The 25,585-nt window shown below is 45.2% G+C and overlaps 3 protein-coding genes across 3 annotated transcripts; all 3 read right to left on the reverse strand.

Moving 5' to 3' along the window:
- Positions 1 to 250: 250 nt before the first annotated feature.
- Positions 251 to 7,073, reverse strand: LOC143270807 (homeobox protein Rhox13-like). The gene is made up of 3 exons (XM_076561919.1): positions 6,484 to 7,073; positions 5,756 to 5,801; positions 251 to 480 (listed from the first exon to the last, which is right to left on the reverse strand). Exons 1-3 carry the CDS (start codon positions 6,843 to 6,845, stop codon positions 361 to 363), a joined length of 528 nt encoding a protein of 175 aa, XP_076418034.1. The 5' UTR covers positions 6,846 to 7,073; the 3' UTR covers positions 251 to 360.
- Positions 7,074 to 9,210: 2,137 nt separating this feature from the next.
- Positions 9,211 to 12,683, reverse strand: LOC143271052 (uncharacterized). Its single transcript, XM_076562924.1, has 5 exons — positions 12,623 to 12,683; positions 11,947 to 11,976; positions 11,336 to 11,774; positions 10,666 to 10,711; positions 9,211 to 9,458 (listed from the first exon to the last, which is right to left on the reverse strand). Exons 1-5 carry the CDS (start codon positions 12,681 to 12,683, stop codon positions 9,363 to 9,365), a joined length of 672 nt encoding a protein of 223 aa, XP_076419039.1. The 3' UTR covers positions 9,211 to 9,362.
- An 8,801-nt stretch (positions 12,684 to 21,484) lies between these two features.
- On the reverse strand, positions 21,485 to 25,255 carry LOC143271053 (homeobox protein Rhox13-like). The gene is made up of 3 exons (XM_076562926.1): positions 24,720 to 25,255; positions 22,814 to 22,859; positions 21,485 to 21,601 (listed from the first exon to the last, which is right to left on the reverse strand). The coding sequence occupies exons 1-3, from the start codon at positions 25,094 to 25,096 to the stop codon at positions 21,485 to 21,487; spliced, it is 540 nt and encodes a 179-aa protein (XP_076419041.1). The 5' UTR covers positions 25,097 to 25,255.
- Between the last annotated feature and the right edge of the window lie 330 nt (positions 25,256 to 25,585).

The raw sequence follows: 25,585 nt of genomic DNA on the forward strand, positions 1-25,585 counted from the left end.
TTCCTTATTTGTAGGGTTACTATTGAATCCCGTGTTCAAAGGATCAAGTGAGCCTGAGTCAAGAAGGCTTAAGTGATCCACTGTTTCACAACTAACATGTGTAGGGAATAGTCATCTGTGCAAGTAATACTCATGACTTAGAAATGTCACCCCCAAAAAACAGAGGTACACATTTTGTTTAAAAGGCATTTCCTGAAGAGTGTACATCTATATACTACAAAACCCCAGAAAGCATATGAAATTAAATAACTTGGAAATTCATGATTTTATTGTTAACATGAGTGCTGAATTTTAGTTAAGCTGTATATTGAGTACATGTGTCACCAGATTTCCCTTTAGCTCATGAACAAAAATTGCACTCTAGGGATAGGAGTCCCTATCCCTAAGGATAAGGACCTTTTCAGTACGAGGAGGTATGCTCTGTAATACTACAGACCTCTCACTCTTCCTCTCTTCTGCTCTCCGATGGACAAACCATGTCTGAAATCAGAGGAAGACAGGATTGGATTTAGCATTGGCTTTCACCCCAGAGCCAGGAGATAAAAACCCACTTTAAGACATATAACACTGACTTTCTATTCATATCATAAAAGCAAATATCAGCTGTGTGTCAACTTCTGCAATAGGCCATGATTCTGTCTTTTTCCAGCAGTATAAACACTTCAGTGGTTTCTTTTTTATTGTATGGAAAGCTTAGCTTACGACTTGTTCCTTGATGTTAATTCAATATATGGTAACTGGGTAAAGGAAAGTCTTCATTCTGACATTTGACCATCAGCTGTAGAATACCCTCCTCACTAGTGACACATTCCTCTTGTTTGGGCGGAGATTGTAGATCACCATATGTCAGCACATTTTAAAGGCGTATGGAGGGGAACAGCTTTCCGTTTGTAAAAGCAGTCTTCAGTATGAAGTAGATAATCAAAAAACAAGCATGGGAGATTTTTAGAAAGAAAATAGCATTCAAAGGTGCCAATGGGATTGTTGGTTCTTGAAATTTCAGGATAGCGAAAAGGTTGTAGGCAGAGAGGGCCTGGACAATGGTTTGACATTGAAGTCTCCAGTGTTTGAGAAAGTTGAGAAAATTATAAAGGCCACTCCACGTAGTTAAAAGGAAGATTTATTTAGTGGATGACTTACAAATGAAAGAATGGATAGGTCGCGGGGGTCTGGGGAAGGCGTCTAGCAATCCAGCGGTGTTCTCTGGAGCTCTGCACAATCAATCTCCACCATCCAGGGTCCAGGCGCAGAGAGCGCGCCCCGAGCGAGCGCTTGCCCATCCAGCTCTCAGGTTTCCAGCACCTCCCCTCGCCCCACCTCGTAGGCGTGACAGTTGCCAGAGTCTCAATGGGGGTTGGAGCTTCCAGATCCAAGCTGGAATGGCTACCCACTACATCTCCCCCTTTTTGTCTAAATAAGAAGGTTCTAAACTAATACAAGACTATATACAAAGGAATGGTTATCAAATATTGTCCAGAAATAATGAGGGATAATGACCTAGATAAGATGTAAATACAACCAATGCAAACAATATCAAGCAAGAAACACATTCTAAAATCCAGAGAAGTATAGAGCATAGGTAAACGGCATGTTATAAAGATCATTCAAAGGTGTCCTATCCTAAAGAACCTGAATCTAATACTTAATATGTTCTATCTAAGATATTATATATACTAAGTTGTAACTATAACTGCTAGTCTTCAATCCCATCAAAGACCTGAGAAGGAACATAATGGTACTTGAGAAATGGTAGACGGATGCAAGCAACTTCGGGAGTCTTGCAAGAGTAGACCAAGACAGCTGGCAGCCTGGACAGTCACCTAATGTTTCTCAGCATTGTTGGTGCATTCAAATTGGCTACAGGCCTAGAGTATCTGACAGACCATTTTCAGAAGCAGGATTTCTGAAAGACCATCTTACCCTGTCTTGGCAGAGTACAGTGGTCGCTTTCCTTGTGTCCCGCTTGTCCAGAAAGGACAGCATTGCATTCGTACTGTCAGCCGTCAAGGCAAGGGCAGTTCTTTGCCCAGTAGGCCATTTTGTGCCAAGAAGACAAACTTCCAAATGGAAATGTCTTAGAAGCCCAACATTCTCTCGGGATCAAATTGGTGCAGCCAGGAGCAATTGTGTCTCATGTCAACAGAATTCTAAGTTATTTAAATGCCATATTCTCTAGGTCTATGAAGTGTTTGAAGATTACCTATCTATCTGAAATATATCTATGTATACCTAGAAGACTTAACTAACATGGTTACAAATATGATTATCATAAATGACTAATTATTAACCTATTTTTAATTATCCATTACAATTTTAAATGAGTTACATAAACATAATACCTCCAACCAGAATAGAAATATATATATACAGTATAACAAGATTAACTTCAAGTTTGCATCAATAAACTAAAATTTATACCAATGTAAAACATTTTAAGCATAAACTAAAATCTATAGCAATGTAAAACATTTTAAACAAGTTGTTCTCCAAAAGTAGGCCGACCAATCTATCCCTTCATCTTATCATCTCTATATCCTCCCATATATCCATATCATATCCCCTTTTCTTTTTTAGAAAGAGATCACATTTATAATCAACCTATTTTAAATAAAAATATTGGTTTTTCTCTGTCCCACACCAGAGGGCTCTTCTGATTTGGGACACAAGAATCTCTTAACCATTTTTTTTTTAAAGCAATATGTCTGGGTTTAGAGGGGGAGTGAGCCAATTCCACCTCTAAAGCCAGCTTGGTATATTTGGGAATTTGGGCGTAGCATCTCTTACTACTTCCTGCTGGAGGGGGGCGCTGTATCTTATGGGGATGCAAAGAAAACTTCAGGCCTATGGGGTAGTCCGTGAGGCTGTATTGTGTGAACCAGTTGCCTTGAAACCGCTCTGGATGTTGGATCATCTGGGCCATGGTGTCATCGAAGACCTTTCAGGGGGTCTTGGCTGGTGAAACATGATGTATCTTAATCTGGAACAAATCCACAGTCTCTGGCTTTCTGTGGAAACAAAAGCAAAACCTCTTTTCCAAAGTAACATATCCTTAAATCCAAATTTTGAAGTCAAGTTACCTTTAAAATATACATATTGGTTTAATTCAACATCTTTTTTGATCAAATGTTTTTTTGCAGTTAAAAATCCCAAAGACAACACAATCCAGATTGTCTGTGTAATATTCATCTTTACGTGGCTTTTTACATTAATTTTTTTGTCTCTTTCAAGCCTACGTATATTTTACACACATTGTAAACGATGTTATCTGAATCAGTCTTTTTGTGAGCCTATTGCTTTAAACTGCATCCTTCTAAGCCTGAAACAGCGCTGTGGCTGCTGGCTCCGCCCACTTCAGCTTCCCAACATGGCAGTGGTACGTTTTCCGCCAGCTCTGGGAGTCATCAAGTCTCAGAAATAGTGGGTCTAAGCTTTTATCAAAGCAGCGTGTAGCCCAGAAACCTTTTTTTTTTTTTTTTACTAGTAAAGACTAAATCTACCACACAGCTTAATGTGCCGCTGGCAGACGCCTCATTTCCGCCATACTGCCGGTCAAACGCACACGCCAGGAACCCGCCAGTGTTCAAACCCGCGTTTTGAGCCGTCTAGCTGCTCATATGAGACAAGAAGCAGGAACCTGGTTTTGGCTCTGTTTAGAATTGGTTATAAAATATTCTCAGGTTTAAGGTGGAAGCTCGAGCCGTTGGGCGCCATTTGTAGCTGGAGGGCTTCTCTCCAGGTTCCCCAAGCCCCGCAGTCCCACAATCCACTTATAAAATAATCACTCAGACGCTTATATCACTTATAAACTGTATGGCCCTGGCAGGCTTCTTGCTAACTGTTCTTTTATCTTAAATTAACCCATTTCTATAAATCTATACCTTGCCACGTGGCTGGTGGCTTACCAGAGTCTACATGCTGCTTGTCCTGGCGGTGGCTGCAGTGTCTCTCCCCCCTTCTTCCTGTTTCCCCAATTCTCCTCTCTCTTTGTCCCGCCTATACTTCCTGTCTGGTCACTGGCCATCAGTGTTTTATTTACATAGAGTAATATCCACAGCACAGGACGAAGCATAATATCTCTGCTTCAGCTATATTTCCAGAGTTCTGTCCAGCACAGAGGGCACACTAGGTCCTGCTGTGTCACCAGGACATGTAAAGCCCATCTTTCTTCAAAAGGTAAAGAGTAAGATGGTCCACAACAGTGTGAGGAAAGTAGTCATAAATCAGCTCTTCCTAAATATGGTCTAGCTATGGAAATACAGTCACAGTTACCTGTGACATTTCACCATCCTCTCAGACTCCTAGTGAATGAGGGGCCATTGTATTGGGAAGTTCTCAAACTGCACATTTGTGACTCCATGCACTTTCTCTCCCTGCCTATTATGTGGATTTATAATCTAAAGAAGACCAACCAAAGGACCAGAAGCCCTACTACCATCCTGATGCCTCCATGAACTCAAATAAAGCCCCAGTGGCTGACTCATGTGGGCTCACATTAAGTCAGAGTTCCCCCTGTTTGATTCCTAAAGCCTACCTATTACGTTTGTAAGAGGAACGGGGAAATCAGAAATAAGGGTTCTGGAGAGTCACACTCAAGAGTCTGCAAACAGGAGACTGTGGGTGTTTTCTCTTGTGCCTTGTGTCCACCTTCTCTCAGTAGCTGCAGTGCACCAGTCTCTAGAGCTGCAGTTCACCATCTCTAGAGCTGCAGTGTAACATCATCTCTAGAGCCGCAGTGCACCAGTCTCTAGAGCTGAAGTGTATCATCCTCTCTAGAGCTGCACTGCATCATCCCCTCTAGAGCTGCAGTGCATCATCTCAAGAGCTGCAGTGTAACATCATCTCTAGAGCTGCAGTGCACCAGTCTCTAGAGCTGAAGTGCATCATCCTCTCTAGAGCTGCAGTGCATCATCCTCTCTAGACCTGCACTGCATCATCCTCTCTAGAGCTGCACTGCATCATCCCCTCTAGAGCTGCAGTGCACCATCCTCTCTAGAGCTGCAGTGCACCATCTCAAGAGCTGCAGTGCATTCTCCTCTCTACAGCTGCAGTGCACCAGTCTCTAGAGCTGCAGTGCCTCATCCTCTCAAGAGCTGCAGTGCAACAACTTCTCTAGAGCTGCAATGCACCATCTTCTCTAGAGCTGCAATGTATCAACCTCTCTAGAGATGCAGTGCATCAACCTCTCTTGCAAAAAATAATGAGGCTACAATCGACAAACCAAGAGAAGTCAGGTAAAGAGGAGGTCCCAAAGAGGGACATGCATGGATCACCTCAGGAAGAGAAAACAAATATGATCTCTGTAAACTGGGTAGGGGTTAGAATGGAGGGGATGGGAGATAAGAGCATGAGGGATCTGGATGTCCAAGCTGGAGTAGGAATGGAAAGGGAGCACAATGAAAGAGATATCTTGAGAGAGACATTATGGGTTTAGGGAGAAACCTGGTGCTAGGGAAATCCCCAAGAACCCAATGCCTTGTTCAGCCTTGATGCATTGAGGAGGGGCTTGGTCCTGCCCCAACTGAATGTGCCAGGTTTGTTGACTCACAATGGAGACCTTACCCCCTATGAGGAGTGGATGTGGGAGTTTGGGGAGGAAGTGGGGATGAGAGCAGGAGATGGGGAAGGAGGGGGAAACTGTGGTTGGTATTTAAAATGAAAAAATTCTTAAATAAAAGAAATGCCTAGGACAAGGTTTCTGAAGACATGAGGAAGGCTATAGATTGACTATTCATTGTCTTTGCTTGGATTTACTGACCTTCACTTTGACTTCAGGAATATTCAAAACTTGTGCAAGTTCTTTCCTGTGGAAAGAAAACCACAAATGTTTAGCATGCCATAGCTTGCATGAACTGCAAAGTCATAAATGATATCTATGCTTTTTTAATATTGCTGTGCTCCCTCACACCCCCATTTAACTTTCATTCTCAGAACTAGTCTTGCTTTTCCAATGATTTCACCTCTTATAAAAGTTTCTAAACAATAAAGATTTTAATTTTAACACACTATTAAAATTTAGATATAAATGCCAAAGTGTACAGTGAGCAAATTGTACTAAATTAAAAAACAGCACCAGGGGAAGGAAAGGGAAACCGAAAGGAGTTGATGGATAGGGACACAGTCCCTGAAAAGATGAAGAGGCTACTGGTGAGGAGGTCACCCAACAAAGTGTAAAACCTTAACACTGGTGAACTTTACACTAGTGAGTATTTTGGCACACTGTACTCATGTTTCTATAATTTACAGAAATTAAAATATGACAGGAAACTCGTGGTGTTGACTATGTACACTTGTTTCGGCTCAACACTACGAGCTAATACTGACTTTTACACCTTCACAAGGCACCCTCCTGTACCCACCACCGAGGGAGAAGACAGCAGTGGCTTTGGGTGGGATGATAGGAAACCATGGCCTGGAAGAACAAAAGGACATCTCAACCTGAGACAACAGGGAGGTTGGGGATAGCTCCTGGTGGCAGACACATACCTGGCAAGCGCATGTGGGTACTGGGTTTCTTTGAACATTTTTTCCATTTCCTCCACCTGCCACAATGTGAACTGCAATGTGGTTCGCTGATGCCTTCGTGAGGAACGGCGCCTTGGAATCCTAATCACAGGCTCGGTTGAGGACCTTGGCTCCTCCTGGTGATGCTCTGACAAAGAGGAGTTCGGGTCCCTACTGTTCTCCTCAGAGTTGTTTTGGCCCTCACGAACCTGGCGGCCCCCGTTATTTAGTTCAAATACGCAGCAGGTGTCACCTTCACTAGGGTTGCCACTCACCATCGCCAAGGCAGCCTCTAAGGTGGGGACCTCAGCTATCTCCTCACCATTCTCATTCTTGCTAGCCATGACTAGTAGTGGACCGAAGCCACAGAGAGAAGTGGGGCCCCAGGAATGCCCACACTCAAGGCCTATTGTTCGGTCAGTCTCTACTACTGATGGGTCATCAAGGGAATGCCTGAGGAAAGGGTGACGTCAATGCGTCCTTCTGTGCATGCTCCACACTTCTCCACATTCCTCCAGGTTGACGTCAACACGCTCCTCTGCAGATGGGCGCCATAGGCTTTTCCCTCCCTGACTGACTGCTCTGGGCTTTATGACCTCTTGGGGAGGTAGGTGGTATTTGCTTTGGTGCACAAATGGTGGGTTTGGACAAAGATGAGGAACTGAGGGAGCCACTGTGAACAGGCTTGTGAAAGGTCCTGGGAAGTTAAACCTTGCTTCCAGGGCATGCATGTAGAATGAGTTTTAGCCTGCATGCACACTGTCTGTGCCTCCTAGATTGTAAAGATGACACTGAAGGATGAATTGTGTAGCATTGCAAGATAATTGGGGAATAGAGTATGGGAGAAAGGTGGGAACACACACTGACCACAGGACCCTTGCGTGAACATGTAGAAAATTTCTGTGGACCTCACCCTCCACCTACCAATGCTATTCAGAGAATGGGCTTAGATCTAAGTGGATATGATCAAATTAGTGGCTAATAGTTCAAGAGTGTCTGTTAGTACACTGAATGCTAGCTAGCCATTCTTCTTCATGCTCAACATCAAGATCTTGGAACTGGGTTTGAATCTAATTCTAGTTAATGGCACTGTCGAAAACCAAACAAAAGACACTTTGTCCTCTCAAAAGACAAATGATCTGCTTAAGAAATAATTACCCCCGATTATAATAGCTTCATAATATCTGTTAAATTCCCCCTTGTAATATTTGCCTCAGTTCTTATCACTGAGGATGTTGATGCAGTCCCTTAATCTGAGTCTCTAATATCCTTATCTTTGTCTTTTGATTAGTCTGCCTACTCATACTTTTCAAAGAACCAAGTTCTAGTTACATTGATTCTTTATTGTTATTTTTGTTTCCATTTAAATAATTCCTACGTTGATCTTGGTTTCTTTTCATCTCCTGATTTGGGGTTTGGCTTATGCTTCATTTTCCAGGGCTCTCCTATGTATCATTTATTTGCACTCTCTGGCTTTTTTGTTGTTGTGTTTTGGAACAGGGTTTCTCTGTCTAACAGTCCTGGCTGTCTGGGAAGTCACTTTGTAGACCTGGCTGACCACAAACTCACAGAGATCACTCTGCCTCTGCCTCCTGGGTGTTGGGATTAAAAGGGTGCGCCACCACCTCCGTAGTTTCATTCCATTGTGATCAGGTAAAGAATTGTTTTTCTGTATTTGTTCAGACGTGCTTTGTCTCAGAATATGTGATCTATTTTGGAGGAAGTTCCATGGGAAAAAATGTGTATTCTGCAGAGTTTGGATGGAATAGTCTATAGATGTCTGTTAAGGCAAAATAAAACTTTAAAATGTAATCTGAACTTTTCAGTAAATGAAGACAAGAAGGACAGCTGCCAGGAGCCAGAGGCCTCTCTGTACCAGCTTGTTCCCTATGAAAGGACTTGAAGCCACACAAGGTGCTTACCCTTCTTCAGCACTGGATCGTGATTTCTCTGGAAAAGGTGTTCCAACTCCTTCAGCTGTAGCCCTGTCACAGAGGCAGTGGCAGGACCCCCATGCTGGCACAGGCTGCATTTTGGGCACGGTAACTGGAATGGACTGTGCACTGGGCGTCAGAACTGACACAGGCTGGACATGCGGTCCTGTAATGGCACAGGCTGTACATGCTCACAGTAACATGCACAGGTTGTACATGCTCACAGTAAAATGCACAGGCTGTACCTGGGGCACAGGAACGGGCACAGCCTGTACCTGGGGCACAGGAACAGACACAGGCTGTACACCAGGCACTGTTACTGACACACACTGTACTCAGGGCACCAGATGTGACATATGCTGTACACAGATCACAAAGCTGCACAGCCTTGGTGCCCCCTTTGCTCTCAGGAACTGACTTCTGAGGTGGATGCTCGTTCTTCTGGCTATTGGGACTGGCACCCTGACTGTCGGTGGGAACAGCCATGAATAGAAGAAACACAGTGTCCTGTACCGGGGACTTGCCCCACCTGACATTAGAAATAATTGTTCCACAGAGGTGGAGTGAGTTGACAAGGCCATGATGAGGGGACAGAGAACCATGTGGAGTCAGCATGAAGCAGCATAGCACCTGAAAATCTTTCTCACTCAGCAAGGCATAGTGACCACAGATTGCCAGTGTCTCCTCCTGCCATAAATGCCATTTCTGTAATACGCTACTATGGTTCAAATACTTATACCCATAGTTTAGTATCCTGAAAAAAATGGAACCAACATACTGAGAATCAACCTCTTTATTGCTGAGATAATTGCAGGGAAGAAAAGGATGTCATGGCCAGCATGTGTGGCCGACACACTGGGGGCAGGGCCAGGTTCCAGGTCATCTGGCTCACAACAGAGGTGGCACTCATGTGCTGCTCCAAAATCTTCAGGGATCATTGTTCTGGGGACCAGGTGGTGCATTGATCAGCACCACCATACTATTGCTTCTCCTGAAAATGACTCTCCTGGTCCTAAACCATTCCTACAAACAGAAGAAAGGGTTGCTTTAGTACACTGAACTGTACCACCACTGAAGAACACATCCTGTAACCATGTATACTGGCTCAATTTTACTAACATTTTAGAACATATATGGATTCCATCCCTGGGCCAGTGTGTGCTAGGTATGTGCTCCAGGACAGAGCTACTCCCCTAGAAAAGCACCACATTTCTGATTGCCCAGGAACTGTTTATCTATCTAACCCCAAGAATGGTTAAAGACGTACCGCAAGTGTGTACTGATTGTTCAGAATGCTGGAAGCAACAGGTTTTTGTTCTCATGGAACCAGTCAAAACACCCCCATGAACCCCCTGAGGACATGAACCACCATACCCAGTCCTTCAGCTGTGGGACAGACCTAGAATATTGACTCTTCACTCTATTATTTGATATTTTTAATGCATTTGTTCAGAAGAGGATGCAGATCTAGTGTGTGGGTTGTTCCTGGTCCCTGCTGTGTGCTGAAAAGTATCAAAAAGAGTTCTTTTGGAACCCGGGAGAACTATCTCAAGGCCCATAGTTGTCTGTGAAGGGCTGAATGGTGATAGCCTTTTATGAGTATACAGAATGCACATTTTATGAGACAAAGGGCACTTCTTCCTGCTCTATGCTTCCTCCCTAGCCTCCAAGCATACTGTCTATAGGCCTTTTTCCTTGTGGGCATGTGGTCTGGAAAAGCCAGGGCTGATTGTAATGCTGAGCAGAGTTCACATTCATAATCAACAAAAGACAGGTAAAAGGGCTATGGACCATTTGAGGTCCCTGGTCCCAGTATTGGTTCAGAACCCTGCCAAACATGTGACATTTACAGACTAGAGCAAGAAGTCTGAGAAAAGGTTTTCTGAGACACACAGAGTGAACGAGTTGAAAGTGGACAAAAACATGGTCTCTTCACTTAAGTGAAGCATGCAGGCTGCACAGCCTTCAGAAGGTCATGGAGAACACACTATGTCCACCAAGGGACAGACAATGCACCGAGGCAACTTATGTTTCAGGTGTCCAGGTTGGCATTTCCTGCCTGAGAAAATGGAGGTCTTTCATCATCTTGAGCCTAGCCTGGTTTTGGACTTGTCTGGCGTCCTTGGGATGCAACTTCAGGGTCCCACTCTTCTGCTATAATTATCCTCTAGACAACAACATCACAAGATGTGGAGCCCTTCCAAAACATTATTTTTTTTTAAATACTGACCTGCAAATCTTCTTCCGTCACACCCATAGATCTTGTAAGAGCCTTCCTGAAGTGAAAAGATTCCAACATTTAGGCCTTGTGGTGGAAACACTCTATATAAGGACATATTCTGATTCCTTTTAAATGTGTGCGTGCTCACACACACAGACACACACACATACACACACACACACACACATACACACACTCCAACTGGCACACATACAGTATTCCTCATACCTACTCTGCGACTTATTTTAGTAACAGGTTTCTTTCAGGGATCAAATTTAAGGGTACCCGCCAAACACAGGTATGTTGCCCATGTACTTAACATGTAAAGCTTCATTAAGAGAGCCTCCACAACGTAAACTGTTAGTCAAATTTTCATCTGAGCTGGAATCCCTCCTGCATTTTCCCAGCCACACCTCAGGCTTCTCACTCATTCTTACAGAGACTCATTTAGAAAAAGCACTGTCTAAATTTCCCACTCAAGTGCCACTTAAAGAGGCAACAGAACACAGTCTTTCCAGTTGAACTAGGGCACATCTTCCTACTCCAGAATCCAATTTCTGCTGGAGGGTCCAGACATGGTGGCTTTGTTTCTAGAGGAAATGAGGGGTTCAAGGAGCACCAAAGGACAGCCTGGATGCACTGCCTAAAAACCAGGCGCCTAGCAGGGCGTTCTGCTTACCTTACTTGAAAGCTGGGGAAGTGATTCTCTTCGAAAAGATGCTCCAGGTCCTGCAGCTGAGACTGGGTGAATCTGGTGTAGAGCTGTAAAGGCAGCCTGTCCCCAACCTGGAGACTCTTGGTGCCCTCAGGCATTGCCACCTCTTGCTGAGGCTGCTGTTGAACACTGCTGCTATGGCCACCTTCTGCCTGGATCCCCTTGTCCATTGTTCCAGAACTACCATTGCCAGCATGTGCTCCTTCCATTTCTTCTTCCTTTTCTCCCTCCTCTACCACTCCTGTGGCTTCCTGAGCAAGATCGGACTGAGCAAGATCTTCTTGAGCAGGCTTGCTTGGAGCAAGTTTACCCTGATCAAGCTCACCCTGAGCAAGCTCGCTCTGTACAAGCCCTCTCTTGCCTCCTTTCTCTCCAGGCTTCAGGACCACTGTATTCTCACCTGCTAGAGAGAAAAACACAAAGATAAAAATCTGAGCATCTTGGCCATGGATCATTGGAAAGCCTGGAGAGGGGCCACCGGCAGAGCCTGGTAATCGAAGTGCATGGCCACTGGCCATTCCAACAGGTTTGTCTCCCAGATTTTGCCCAAGTCCAGTCAGAACCATTTTACTGACCATGCTGTTTTTCCTGTTGCTCATCAGCTCCTGTATCAGCTCATGTGATTTTGGGATTTCTACACAATTTTCCCATGGGACTCTGCTCATCATAGTTGTTAGAGGGGAAACCTACTTGCACACAGATTTTCCTGAGGGATTTCTTGGTCAGCATGTACATATCCACACACAGGTGCATTAACAGTCACAACATTCACAGGCAGAAACATCTGTAGCCAAAGCCCTCCCATCCCATTGGCTGATCCCCTAGAGAGAGTCTAATATGCAGAATGTAAGAGTAGTTGTAGAAATATGAAAAACATAAAAGAAAAGTGGTCCAAAATGTTTCATAAAGCTAGTTACTGCTGGGGAAAAAACACAAATGAATTCTAAGTCTGTTTTATTGATGAGCACAATAAAAAAAAACTGTTTCACTGCTTAACTGAAACCCAGGACAATATTAAGTTTACCTTGAAGAGTGTTGAGATAATTCAAATGAGCAATTTTAAAAGCAATTTATCAGCTGTAAGAAGAAACACAATTGTGGGATCAGGATCTATACCTGGTGCCTGTGCGGCTTTTTAGATATCATTACCTATGATGGGACACCGTGCACAGCCTTGGTACAGAGGGGAGGGTCTTGGACCTTCCTCAACTGAATGTACTATGCTCCACCCACTCCTCATGGGAGCCTTACCTTTTTGGGGGTGGGCATAGGGCGGTAGGTGCGGGGGTTGGGGGAATGGTGACTGAACCATGAGGAGAGATGAGACAGGGATCTGTTGTTGGTGTGTAAAATTAATAAAAAATTTCTTAAAGAAAATGAAGAAACACAATTGACAGAATGAATTCTTTGATGACCTTATATCTGCATATGACATCATGTAACGTACAGAAAGAATAATAAATGGGGAAGATTTCCTAGATTTGAGTCATCTTCAACAAACCCGTGGTCAGCATTGTTAGGGACACGTGAAAATCGGTGAGCCAGCTGTGCCCAGGTTGGCTCTCCCATGGGGCCTCTCTTGCTCACTGGACAGGATACACTGACCCCTGGACTGCCCACTTAGTCAGAGCTCACTATGTCCTTTCTCTGCTCAGCACTCCATGGCCTGAGCTTTCAAGCCATCAAGTGATAATCATGACTTTGGCAAGAAAATCAGAGGCTGCCACCTAACTCATCTGAACCACAACTGCTCTCTCTGTCTGTCTCTCCCTCTCTCTATCTTTCCCCTCTTCCTCTCTTTTATTGTGTGTATACTGGTGTCTTGTGTAGAAATAATGAAGAGTGAGCCCCTCTCGGAACCAGGAAAGGAGTGGACAGGTCAGGGATCCTCCCTTCAGTCTTTCAACCAGCCACATGACTTTGGAGGGTTCTTGCTGAATCCCTCTGGTATGCTGTATCCCAGCAACAGGCCCTGGAGCATTCTTGTTGTATCCAGGCCTTAGTTCCTGTTTCTGGTTGCAGGTCTCTTCCTACAGGGACTCAGTAAAGACTCTTTCTGCTGTGTGTTAGAGACACATGGTCGAGAGAGACAAGTGTTGATTTAGAGGGAGGCCAGGACTGAAAGCTGTGTTGGAAGACACCTAGAAGAATTGTATCCTGAGGAAGGAGAGGGTGGGAGGCTGAAGTGAGCTCCAGGGAAGGGTAGCTCTGAAAGAGATGGTAAAGTCATGGCCAGGAGATGGTCTAGGGACAAGCTGGGCCTGTTTTGCAGTACCAATTATGAGCCTCGCCAGGCAGTGGTGGCACATGACTTCAATACCAGCACTAGAGAAGCAGAGAGAGGCAGATCTCTGTGAGTTTGAGGCCATCCTGGTCTACAGAACGAGATCCATGACAGGCTCCAAAACTACACAGAGAAACTTTGTAAAAACCCAAAAGAAAAATATGATCCCAAAGAAGGAGGTTGGAGCTGGGGTACCCAGCAGTGCTAAGGAGAGAGGCCACTGAGAAGTCAGAAGACTGTGCAGCAGGAAGATGACATGCTGTGAGCATGACTGACTGTGCATCAGTACAGAAGTGAGGCAGGCTGCAGGACAGTGGTGGGGATTTCTCATGTAAGTCAGCCTGGCCAACCAGGATCCAGTGTACAGATGGAAACCTGGGCCTTTGTAAAATCTCCATGACCCTAAATGTGCCTTTGTGGGGCTCAAATTCCAGTAAAAATGGTTCTGCTGTATGGACAGTTGACCACATAAATTACCCTGGTGACTCTGAGAGGGTCCTGTTCTTCCTGGATGCAAGCTTAGGCTGGCATAACAAGCTCTCAGTAGTCCCCTGGTGGGGTGGTAAGAACGTTCTATTTCTTCAGTGACCCCCATGGAGAATGAAGAACACTTAGTAGTAGAAATTGTTTATAATGACTTAGTGTATGTTGATTTGGCTGTGATACTCATATGTCTAAATAAAAAGCTAGGAAGGGCCTTGATATCCTTCATTGGAGAATTTACTCCAAAGGCAAAAGTCTGACCCGAGGATAGAGGATTGGCCTGTCTAGTGCTGGATGTGTTCCTGTGGCCCGTGGACTCATGCTGGGAACAAGGAAGCAATTCGGCAGGTAGCCTATTCCTATATAGGAGGGAATGCAACCCACCAATGTCCCTGTGCCAACTCCAGTGTACCTGGGCCTCTCCACAAGGCTGAGAGGGTGGGCACTCTGCTGGCTACCGGATAACAGCAGTGTGCCAATATTTTGCTAAGTGAGTGAATGACTTAGGGGTTGGACTTAGGGTTTCTGGCAGGAAAAAAGCACAGGTACCCACAGGGACCCTAGCACAGCCTTCTCACCAAGCTTCAAGTAGCTCCGTGTACTAAGGATCTAAGCTCTCCTCCCACAGCTTGCACTACTGGAGGAACCCTCTGGTGTCCACAGCTCTACAGCCTGCTTGACTCCCTTCCTGTTCCCATTTGACTATCCTGAAGCAGCAGTGGGTTCCCCCAGTCCCTGCTGTGACCACTCCCAACATCGGTCAGCTGGATGATGATGCTTCACCACTCCATTTCCATGAGGTGGTCTATTCTTACCTTTATTTCTTGTTTATACCTCCCTCCAGGAATAAAGTGGGCAGTCAGTGAAGAATAAAAACAAAGCAAGACCCAAGAGTGGACACTTGACTAGGGAAGAAGAAAGAGGAAGGTAAGTGATGGAGAGATGTTGGTAGTGTTTCAGCACTAAGTTTTCAGCAGGCTTCAGGGTGCCTAGCCAAGCACCATCAACCAGTGTCCCAGTAGCAGGGATCTCGGTATGCCAACTGGGAAGAGGCCCTCGCAGAGCAAGTCTGCAGAGAGCAGGCCACTGAGGAGCACAAGTGGAAGATCTCCCATGTCAGGCATGTCTCAAAGGCTGAAGGAGTTTCCCTGCCTGTGTCTGAAACACCAAGTCTCCAAAGCTATGGCCCAAACTGGATCTCAAAGCAAAAGCAATGACTCTGGGAGCAGTATTGGGAACTGGTAAAACTCCCCTTATCTGAGAATGATCTCCAGTGAGTTTGTCTCCAGCCGGCTGAGCAGGCCTGGGGAGCAATCTTCTCTAATGACCTCCTAGGAGCCAAGACCCCTGTCAGGGCCTTCCTTCCAGGCTTCCTGGTATGATTGACAGTTGCTATGGACTGAGCCCCTGAGGTCCAAAACCAACAGCAGTTTGGAGCTTCAGTGAGCAGGTTGTGTTTACAGGGAAGGTGTGGCCCTTGGGAAAGTAGAGTGTAGAAGGAGACTTCCAAGTTGCGTCTCAGCTGAGACCCTGGCCTTGGTGAATTATCTTCCTAGGAAAGTTGTGGGGTCAACTATGGGAACCAATTTGCTGCAAGTAAGAAAAATGCTTCCATGCTCTGCCTTTCCAGGAGCTTGGTCAGGGTTGCAGGGCCTGCTGGTCCTTCAGCAGGCAGATCAGAGGGCTCATCTTCACCAGGGCTACTGGGGAGGAGTTTAGTAGTACTGTTCAGCCTTCATGAGTGCTGGCAAAAGCTGTGAGAATGTTCATACCTGTGCTCAGGTTCCTCACCTTTCTCTTGTTACCCCCCCCCCCACACACACACACTTCTAGTGTCTTCTCTGAATGGTCAAAGTGTCAAGAGCAGGCCTTTACACGCTGGTCTCCATCCCAGAACTGTCAGTCAAGCAGCCCCTTCGCTGGCATGTGGTCAGACTGGTTTCAAAGCAGCCAACTATTCCCAACATGTTCTGGTCACTCTTAGAATAGAAGGGGCCCTGGAGTACTAGCATGTGTCCAGGAAGTTCCTGTTTTGGGGTGGAAATATTCTGGAGTCCTGGTGCTGGATTTCTTCTCCCAGAAAAGACTTACTTCACAGTTCTAATAACCACCTCACCACTGTCTGTACATGCATGTTTCCTGTTCTTTGTCTTTGCTGTATATAATCTGAATCTGCTGTTGGTGAAGTGTCCAGGGCCCTTAGAATTATTTTTTCTGTTTCTGGGTGTGAGTATAAAGACATTAATTCCTGGGGTGAGGTCTTAGCTCATTGTGCCAAGTCTTTGTGCAACATGCATAAAAACGTGGATTAGAGCCCCTCAAATTCCATAAAGTGCCAGGGTGTCCCAGTCTGAAATACTTGTGACACAGAAAGCTCATAACTTCAAAGTCATTCTTGGTTTGAGAGTGAGTTTTAGCTCTGCCTAGGGCATTTTGCCCCCAAAAAATAAATATATAAAAGAACGAAAGAAAGGAAGGAAGGAAATATATATATATATCCATTTCATATTTCATCTTATCAGTTTCATCTCCCACTCCTCATTTTCCTGTGGAGCAGTGAGCAATGGGCCCCAATTTGGTTTTTAAAATTTACTCATGTTTGTTTAAAAAAGCTGTGTGAATGTACAGTTTTGTTAAAAGCCTCCTTGGGATCCAGGTGTTTGCATGCCATCTCTAGTGGCCTTGTGTTTTAGGTCCTTAGGGGAGAACTCCACTCCAGCTCCCCCTCTGCTCCCCTGAGCTGCTGGTGCCCCTCTTGCATGTCTCCTGTTCCATGTGAGGGGTCAGAACAAAGCAGTAGTTCAGAGGGCTTGGGGAGCCCTTCCAATCAGTAACCTCCTGAGGAATTCCAGCCCTATGGAAGAGAACATGGCCACTTCTATATCTATAGAAAGCACAGGGGTCTAAGACCTTTGGATGTATGGAAATCCAGCTTCTATTCAGTGTCCCTCTGTACCATGTGTGATCCTGGAAGATCCCAGGCAGTCTCATGAATGCCACAAATAGCTAAAAGGGTAGATACAATACTGGAAAACACCAAGTGTTTCTTGAATTTTTAATGTCATCTCTAGTTATTTTTATTACTATTGTGTGTTATTTTTTAACGTTTTTCTTGATTCTTTGTGAATTTCACATCATGCATCCTAATCTCACTCATCTCCCTGTGTCCTCAATTCTGCCCTGTGCCCTTGCCACATGCCCCCAAAAACAAAATTTAAAAGTAAAACTAAAACACCCAAACCAAAAACACACACACACAAAAATCACTGGACCTCCTCTTGGATATTCTGATGTTGCCTTGTGTCATGGAGATCCTGCAGCTTTGGGTCTGCAGGACAGGCCCCCTCACATGCTCCAGCAGTTCATAGATGAGGTAGACTACCTTGTTATCCTGGTTCTGGGACTGGGTGGTAGCTGGGTTGGTTCAGCCTGCGAGCTTTCCCTGAATTTCACAATCCAGGCAAAGCTCTCCATGTCTGTGTCTGTGGCCCTACTGCACCCTGAGTGTGGGCTGATATCCATGGCCCATGTTGTCACCAAACATCACACTGATGCCCAGGGTCTGGGCTTCCACCGGTGGCCTTCTTGGTGCCTGAGGTCTGTGCTGCTGCCAGGCCCATACAGACCTGAGTGACATGTGCTGCCACCCAGGGTCAGGGCATCACACCGGCCAAGCTGAAGCAGAGGCCATGTCTGTATACAATGAAAGATCCTGTAATAGTATATATTTTCAAGGCATATTTATTTTTCACAACACAGGGAAAAATGTAACTCCATGTCAACATACAAAGGAAAATATATAGTATTTAAGGACTTCAATTTTCTCTTTGTGTTCACTTAACATTAAAAATCCAGATCCAATGCAGCAAACATATTTCATTTATAAATCCCACCATTCACAGAAGTTCTGTGCAGGATCTTCATGGTACTGGCTGATAGCACTCGGGAGGCAATGATAGTCAGAACTCTGTGAGTGTGAGGGCAGCTTGGTCTACAGAGCTAGTTTCAGGACAGCCAAGGCTGTTATACAGAGAAACCATGTCTTGGAAACAAAAGAAAACAACAAAACAAACAACAACAACAACAACAACAAAAAGGCAGCTGGTGGTGGTACACACCTTTAATCCCGGCACTCTGGAGTCATAGGCAGATGGATCCCTGTGAGTTCAAGGCCAGGCTGCTCTCCAGAACGATATCCAGGGAAGCAGGTGGTACACAGAGTAACTCTGTCTCAACACCCCCAATCCCCCCCAAAAAGTCACCTGGAAAGAGGAATTGCCTCCTTCAGATTGGCCCGTGGACATGTCAATGGGGCATTTTCTCATCAATGATTGCTGTGGGAGGGCCCAGCCCAATTGTGTGTCACTGGGGGTGCCCAGCCAAATGTTCCCAGAGAAACTGTGTCATGAAAGAAAAAGTAGACTGAGAAAACCCTGGGGAACAAGGCAGTAAGCAGCACTCACCCACGGCCTCTGCATCAACTCCTGCCTCCAGCTTCCTGCCTTAGCTTCCCCAGAGGATGGATGGACTGTAACCCTTAAGCCAAGTAAGTCAACCCTTTCCTTCTCCAAGTTGCTTTTGATTTGTGTTTTATCACAGCATCAGAAAGTAGACCGGGTTGATCACTTAAGACATTCTACAGGTTAGAATCACTACAAAATTTGAATATTTGGTTAAAGACATGGAAAGGCCAGGCAGTATACAGTGAGTATATGTGCATGCTCCACAAGGTGGCACCCTTTGTATTAAGAGAAAGGTAGCTAAGCTCCACCATAAGGCAGAGCCATACTCTGGCTTGCTGTGGGCCCTGGTTTTCTGCAGTTGGAAGACACAAGCCCAATAGGGTTGGGTCTCTTACAAGATTCCCTTCCCAATTTATTAGCAGTTTCATTGTCTTCTTTAACTTCTATTTGAAGCCTTGATTCAGCAGTTTGCCTGGGCGATCAGGAGGTGTGCCTGCTTCTTTCACATAAGGCTTCAGTGTGGGCAGAAAAATATCTACAAACTCTACACATTGCTTTACTTCCTTTGGCATTGTATCCATGAACAGATTTTTTTTCAAGACAGGGTTTGTCTCAGTAACAGCCTTGGGTATCCTGGAACTCACTTTGTAGACTTTGCTGGCCTCGAACTCACAGAGATCCACCTGCCTGGGATTAAAGGCATGCACTACCATTGCCCAGCTATCAGGGATGGATTCTTATGAAGGGAGATACTGCCCAGGAGTGTATCTGAAGCAATTGATTGTTCCCACTGCAATAATTAAGAAAAGTTTGTCTCTCCCCCTTTCTGAGGTGGGAGTCTAACATTTCTTTGGCACCAGCAGTCAGCACACATTTCTGAGGAGGTTTAGGTATGATTAAATGCATAAGCAGCACCTCCCACCTCTTATTGAGTACAAGTTATTCAATTTTATTCTCACTTTCATACTTCAGCATTACATAGTTTTGTTCCACATTTTAATTTGTGAGTGTGTGTGTGTGTGTGTGTGTGTGTGTGTGTGTGTGTGTGTGTGCGCGCGCGCGCGCGCGCGCGCGCGTGAGCTCACTCATGTGGAGGGCAACTTGCAGAAGGTTCTGTCCTTTCACCATATGGTTCCTGGGGATGAAACTCAGATCCTCAGCTTTGGCACAAGTACCTTCTCCCACTGACTGAGGCATGTTGCCTGCCCTGGGGTGCTTTCATTTTCTTTGTCTGAATTGAATTCATGAAACATCAGCACAAATAAATCTCTATAATAGCTGTTATCTTCGGAACACAAGAGAGAGTTGGAGTGGAGGCTTAAACTTCACACTATCAGGGCCTGAGAGATGGCTCAGTGCTTAAGAGAACTGGCTGCTCTTCCAGAGGACTGGGGCTTGATTCCCAAAATCCACATGGTGACTGACAGTGGTCTATAACTCCCATTCCAGAGGATCTGATCTCCTCTTCTGCCTTCCATGGGCAATGCATGCACATGGTACACAGACATACATGTAGGCAAAACACACATGCACATAAAATAAAGATAATAAATAAATCTTTTAAAATCTTCCATGTTTTTCATCAAAAATCTTAAAATTTCCCAGATCACTAACATTTTGCTGGGAAGATGTTTTATGTCACCATTCTTCTGTTCAAACACACAAACCATTTCTGCTGCTCAAATTCAGTTGGAGATCTTTTCATCCTTAGCAATGTAACTTCATAACTTCACCCCATGCCTGCGCTGTTAAATGCATTTTGCGTCTTTAGTACCTGGTACTCTACCTTTCCACTGTTAAATTGGTGTTGTGTCATTGCCCTTCCACCTTCTACCTCTTTCTACTACTCACTCTTTCCAGATGCTGTTGCTGAGGGCCCATCCAGGAAACACAGCATGTCCAGAACCAATACACTATACATACCCTGCCAGAGAACCACCTCACTATTCCTTCTGCTAGACTGCCAGTAAACAACAGAGCTCTTTGAATGAAGCTCCTGTTAAGACTCACACTCCAGATGTGTGGCTTTCTCTTTTCTCCTTCATCAGAGGCCAGACCGTCCTCATTTTCGACACTTTTAGGGTCCTGACCAATTATGGAAGAAATTATTTATGAGGCTACAAAAGATAATTAACTAAAATACCTACATCTGTTTCTGAAACTACTAGAAACATATACTTAAAGAAAAAATCTAAAGTGAGCTTCTGAGCCGGGGAAGGTGGGCAATATCTTGCATGCTCTGGGCTGGGTGGCAGGAGAGAAGCCTAAGCCTCCCTCCAATCTGGAATGTTTGGAGTCTCCTGTTTCTTTTGAAGCAGCAGGACCTCTGTCTACTGTGGCTTCTAGGGCCATGCTTGCTGCACAGAAGAAGGGTCAGGTGAGCAGAGACCTGTATTCCCACAGTGAAGATGAATGCTGTCTGATCCAGTGAGTCCTGTGACTGGCCTTTGGAAGATTCAGGTGTGTACTGAACTCATGAGTGTGGGCAGACGGCTGTGCTGTCTGAAAAGGCACTGACCACCTACTGGGGACAATGAGGATCCTTGGACATGTTTCTGCTCCTACGCGTTCAGAATGTGGGTCAGGAGTGAGAGACAGAGAACAAGCCACTTTCTGTGCAAATCCAGAGAGACCAGAGAAACAATTGTGAAGCTCAGGGCCTACTGAAGGTGACACAGGCATGTCACCTCATGAAAGAAGACCTCTTTGTCAATCTGTTTGAATCTTGTGTACAGAGAACTTTTTGCATCTACATTCTACAAAGCAGAAGAAAATATTGTGAAAATCTGTCTTTATTGGTACTGTTATTCCAATGCCAACGATATAGAGACACATAATTTTCAACAGCCCATCTCCATGTGACTCCTGGACAAGGATGGCATCCTAGGGCTCTTCCATGTCCTTCATGGAAATATGGTCCTGGATCCCAGGTGGTGCACTCCTGAGCATCGCTTTCTTCTCACTGGCCCTCTGTTTGGTTCTCCTGTTGTTAAACCAAGTCTGAAAGCAGAGGAGAACAGGAAATGTCTCAGCATGCTGGGCACTTTGATGCAAAGAGGCACATCATCGGGACACTGGCATTCTGAATTGCCCATCAGCAGCTGGTTTCCAAATGCTCAGCCACCCAGGGCAGAAGCGGGCAGGGTGTGTTCAGTGTTGGAGGCTATGGCTAGACTCCAGTTAACCCTGCCTTCTTCACAGGAAACTGAAAACAGTACCAGCAATCACTATTTCTGAAAAGTCATAGTATGCCTGCTCCTTCTGATCACACAATAAGAGCAACAGCCCTGTGCTAAGTTCTGGAAAAGACTCGGTGCAAGACAAGTGCACATTTAATGTGATTTCCAAGGTGCACTTTTATGGGTGTCTTATTCACCGAAGCTGGGTCATCTCTAATGAATTAACTGGTTTTGACTGTTTCATCCCTTAGACAAGGTTTCAATAGCATTAATCCTCACCCCCCTTCCACCGCCCTTGGGACAGTTTGTAGATTGTGTTAGGGTGGAGGCAACATCTGAATTGAAACCAATCCTCCAGATGAAAATTGAGTGCTGCTATCTCATGCACACTCACAGAGGAGGAGGAGCAACCACTTGGACTATGAAGCTCTGTCCCCACATCAGTGTCATCATATCATGTGTGAGTTGGTTCTTGTGGGTTCCATGGGCAGATTGGTAACTTGCCCCGATAGCTACTAGATTATCCTTTAGCTAAGTGTGCACAGCTAATTTTTAGTAATTCAAAGCAACTGAATCCTTTGATAGCCCTGTTTGATCCTGCATCAACTTGAGTCTCTACAGCAGCATCCTCAGCCCTGAATGACTCCACATTAGTTTCCTGTAAAGGACAATGGTGGTGAAGGAAGTAAACATGAATACTGCATAAATAGTCATGCACTAACAGGTATGTGTTCTACATGTATATAATTATAGAGTCCTTGCTGTGTAAAGACCTTGGCTTTGCACACAGAACATGGGCAGCAAGTGGTTGCTTTGGGTTTCTGTTTCCACCAGGAAGTCACTTTACTTCCAGGAATAGGCAAGAAGCACTAGCTGAAGTATAGATCTTCCACCTTCCAATGAAGAAGCCAGTGACTGTCATCATAGGAAAACAGAAATCATACTCCTACTGAAAAAGACCCAGGACACTGGTCCAAGACCTGAAGTGCTCCAGATGGCCTACCCTGCCCCATGCTTTCTCAGATTTACTGACCTGCACTTTGGCTTCGGGCACATTCATGCTTCTGGCAAGCACCCGTCTGTGTAGAGAAAGCCACAGAGATCAGTAGTCAATGTTATGAGAAGCATCACAGGCTGAAAACAGTGTGTACTTGTGAAAATCTTTGTCTTCCTGCTAAACTCAAGGATGTGTCACTGATAAAGCGACATGTTTTTCAAAGGTTTCATATCATCACAACATTAAAAGTGTTGTGTTGTAGATTGATGATCAAAATGACTCTAATTAGCTTACACAAATAATTTCAATGCAGTATTTTATAAATGAGTACAAAGGCAGAAGTTTATGATAGAGACATTATGTAAATTTTAAGCATAGGAATAGGTAGGAAACATGTGAAAGGCTGCATGATGGCAGGATCTTATTCTCCTGACACTGTTTCCTATAAATTTTGTTTAGTATCTAATTCGAAGACCAGGAAGGAGTCAGGTCGGGGGTAGAGGGGTGGGTGGGGAGAAAATGAGATAAAATAGAGCACATCAAAAATATAATCTTCCGTGTATCATAGGACACAACTAAGAGTATGTAGCCCGAACTGATAGTGGAGACCTGTAAGTCCAGCTACTTGGGAATCTAAGGCAGAAGGGTCACAATATAAGGCCTGAGTAGGCTCTAGTTTAAGTTCAAGGTCACCCTAAGGAAGGTAGAAAGACCCTATTTCAATCAGTAAGAGGAGGGTCATAGCCAAGACAGGGAGTCTCAGATTTGTATTCCCAGTACTTGAACACCACAGAGAGGATAGCCTCAAGAACAAGCTTAGCTTGGTTTACACTGGGAGGTCCATTTCAGCAAGGACTCCAAAGGAAGTCTATTTTTAAAGAAACCAAACACCCCCTTAGTATCAACCAAGCAATGGTGGCTGTGGCCATAGATTTAGTGGACTGCCTGTGGAGTGTACACATTCCCTGCCTTCAACCCTCACCACAGACACACAAAAGTGACAAAGACAACCACAGCGTAGGAAAATGTATGGAAAGAACACTGTCACAATCTCTTACCCAGTGGGTAGCTAATACAATCAAGAGGTGTGGATGCAGAGAAAACAGGAGCTTCTAGACTGCGGGTGGAAATATCTACTCATGCACTACATGAGGAAAAGCATTGCTTAGGAAAAGACTCAATCCAGTAACTCCATTTCAGAGTTTACATAGCCAAGACCAGAAGCCTGGAGCTGAAGAGGGTTTTGTCATCCCAGGTAACATCAACCCCACCCCCATAGCCACAAGGCAAAAACAACCCTGAACTCCTCAGAGGAGGGATTCTGAACAAAGACAGGGTATGTTGATACAGTAGTGTGAGATTCAGACCCAAAAATATATAAACAGCTGCAGAAACTACAGCTGAGAAGCCCAAGAACAATGAGTCAAAAACAAATGAGTCAAGAACAAATGAGTCAAAAAATGACTTTGACCTCTATCAGAGGCAGCCTGTAGAGCACTACTGTTTACACCAGGAAGGAAGAAGACATCAGGTTCTGGGGTGGAAGAAGAAGGGAATTTTGATACAGTTGTTCAAGAGGAATGGACTTCTAGAGCTCTATCAGACAAATCATAACATTGCAGAATTCTAAAGCATCAGAATAGTTTGAGTTCCTACACGATTTTCATTCACCCGTGTTGCACCACGGTTGAGAACCAAGATAAAGAAGGACATGAGCAGTAAGCACACCTGTCTCATGCCACCACTGCATGAAAACACTAACCTTGATTCAAACACGAGCTCGATGCCACAAAGCAAATTCCCCACACCCATCATGGGGTAGAAGCTACCTGTGGTTTGGAAATGAATGGGGAGGATGGGCCTCCCCAGAAGGGGTAAAGGCCAGGTCAATATGAACACTAGTCTCTGGAGGCCCGGGTGCCTCCTAATGCCAGCCACATACCTTGTGAGCACATCCAGGTACTGGGTTTCTTGGAAAATGGTGTCCATTTCCTGCACCTGCCACTGTGTGAAGTGGAACTGGGTTTGGTGCCTGCTGGGCTGTATCCTTGGAACCTCAGCCAGCAAGATGGCAGGCTCCTCTGGGTCTGCCTCCATGGCAACCTGGTTGCTGTGGTCACCTTCAGGACCCAGGCTCATGTGGCCTCCCTGGTTGAGGTTACCCTGTTGGTTCTCACTGTTGTCCAGCATTACAGCTCCTTCATAGACCCTGCCACCTGATTTAGGTGCTCCCTCATGTTCAGGGTGGGGCCCAATGTCGTCCTCATAGTCCTCCAGATGATGGCAGAAGTTGTCGTTGTAATTGTGGAGGTTCTCCATGGCTGCTGCTCCTCAGACACCTAGTCACCAGCACCCTCCCTGAGGTGTTTGGAAGGAGCCTTACCCTGGGGGCTTTCAGTGGGTTGCTGACACAAAGGTTCAGGCCCTCCTCTTTCAAGTTTGCTATTGGCTTTCTGAGTGCTTCCTACATTAGTGGGTGTGTCTCTGAAGTGAGAATTGGCTGGGGCGTGGCCCAAGCATGGGATGGGGGAAGGACAGTGAATCTTACTTTTAGAAGACCTGCTCAGACCTGGCTGCCTGCCCTGGCCCATGTTCTTGAACCTCACAGAACACCTTGGGAATGGGGCTATGGGAGATTGTAGGCTGATTTTAGCATTGAGAGTGGGGAAGGGGGGAAAATCTCACAATGAGCACATGAGGCTTATGTGAATTTCTCAACATCCCAGACCCCACATTTCTGAGTCTCTATGACACATGAGATGAACATTGAGTGGACAGGGTCAGCTCTGTGCGTGTCTGTTCAAGAGT

This window comes from Peromyscus maniculatus, chromosome X (assembly GCF_049852395.1).
Source record: "Peromyscus maniculatus bairdii isolate BWxNUB_F1_BW_parent chromosome X, HU_Pman_BW_mat_3.1, whole genome shotgun sequence".
Taxonomy (NCBI): Eukaryota; Metazoa; Chordata; class Mammalia; order Rodentia; family Cricetidae; genus Peromyscus; species Peromyscus maniculatus.

Excerpts from the sequence above, each read along its gene's own strand:
- LOC143270807 (XM_076561919.1), bottom strand. The coding sequence starts at position 6,845 with ATGGCTAGCAAGAATGAGAATGGTGAGGAGATAGCTGAGGTCCCCACC. Across the intron at positions 5,802-6,483 it reads TACCCACATGCGCTTGCCAG|GAAAGAACTTGCACAAGTTT; the intron begins GTATGTGTCTGC and ends TTCTTTCCACAG. Across the intron at positions 481-5,755 it reads TTCCTGAAGTCAAAGTGAAG|ACATGGTTTGTCCATCGGAG; the intron begins GTCAGTAAATCC and ends CTCTGATTTCAG.
- LOC143271052 (XM_076562924.1), bottom strand. The coding sequence starts at position 12,683 with ATGGTTCAGTCACCATTCCCCCAACCCCCGCACCTACCGCCCTATGCC. Across the intron at positions 11,775-11,946 it reads GCAACAGGAAAAACAGCATG|CAGGTGAGAATACAGTGGTC; the intron begins GTCAGTAAAATG and ends TTTTCTCTCTAG. Across the intron at positions 10,712-11,335 it reads TTCCCCAGCTTTCAAGTAAG|GAAGGCTCTTACAAGATCTA; the intron begins GTAAGCAGAACG and ends TTTTCACTTCAG.
- LOC143271053 (XM_076562926.1), bottom strand. The coding sequence starts at position 25,096 with ATGGAGAACCTCCACAATTACAACGACAACTTCTGCCATCATCTGGAG. Across the intron at positions 22,860-24,719 it reads TACCTGGATGTGCTCACAAG|ACGGGTGCTTGCCAGAAGCA; the intron begins GTATGTGGCTGG and ends TTCTCTACACAG. Across the intron at positions 21,602-22,813 it reads TGCCCGAAGCCAAAGTGCAG|ACTTGGTTTAACAACAGGAG; the intron begins GTCAGTAAATCT and ends CTCTGCTTTCAG.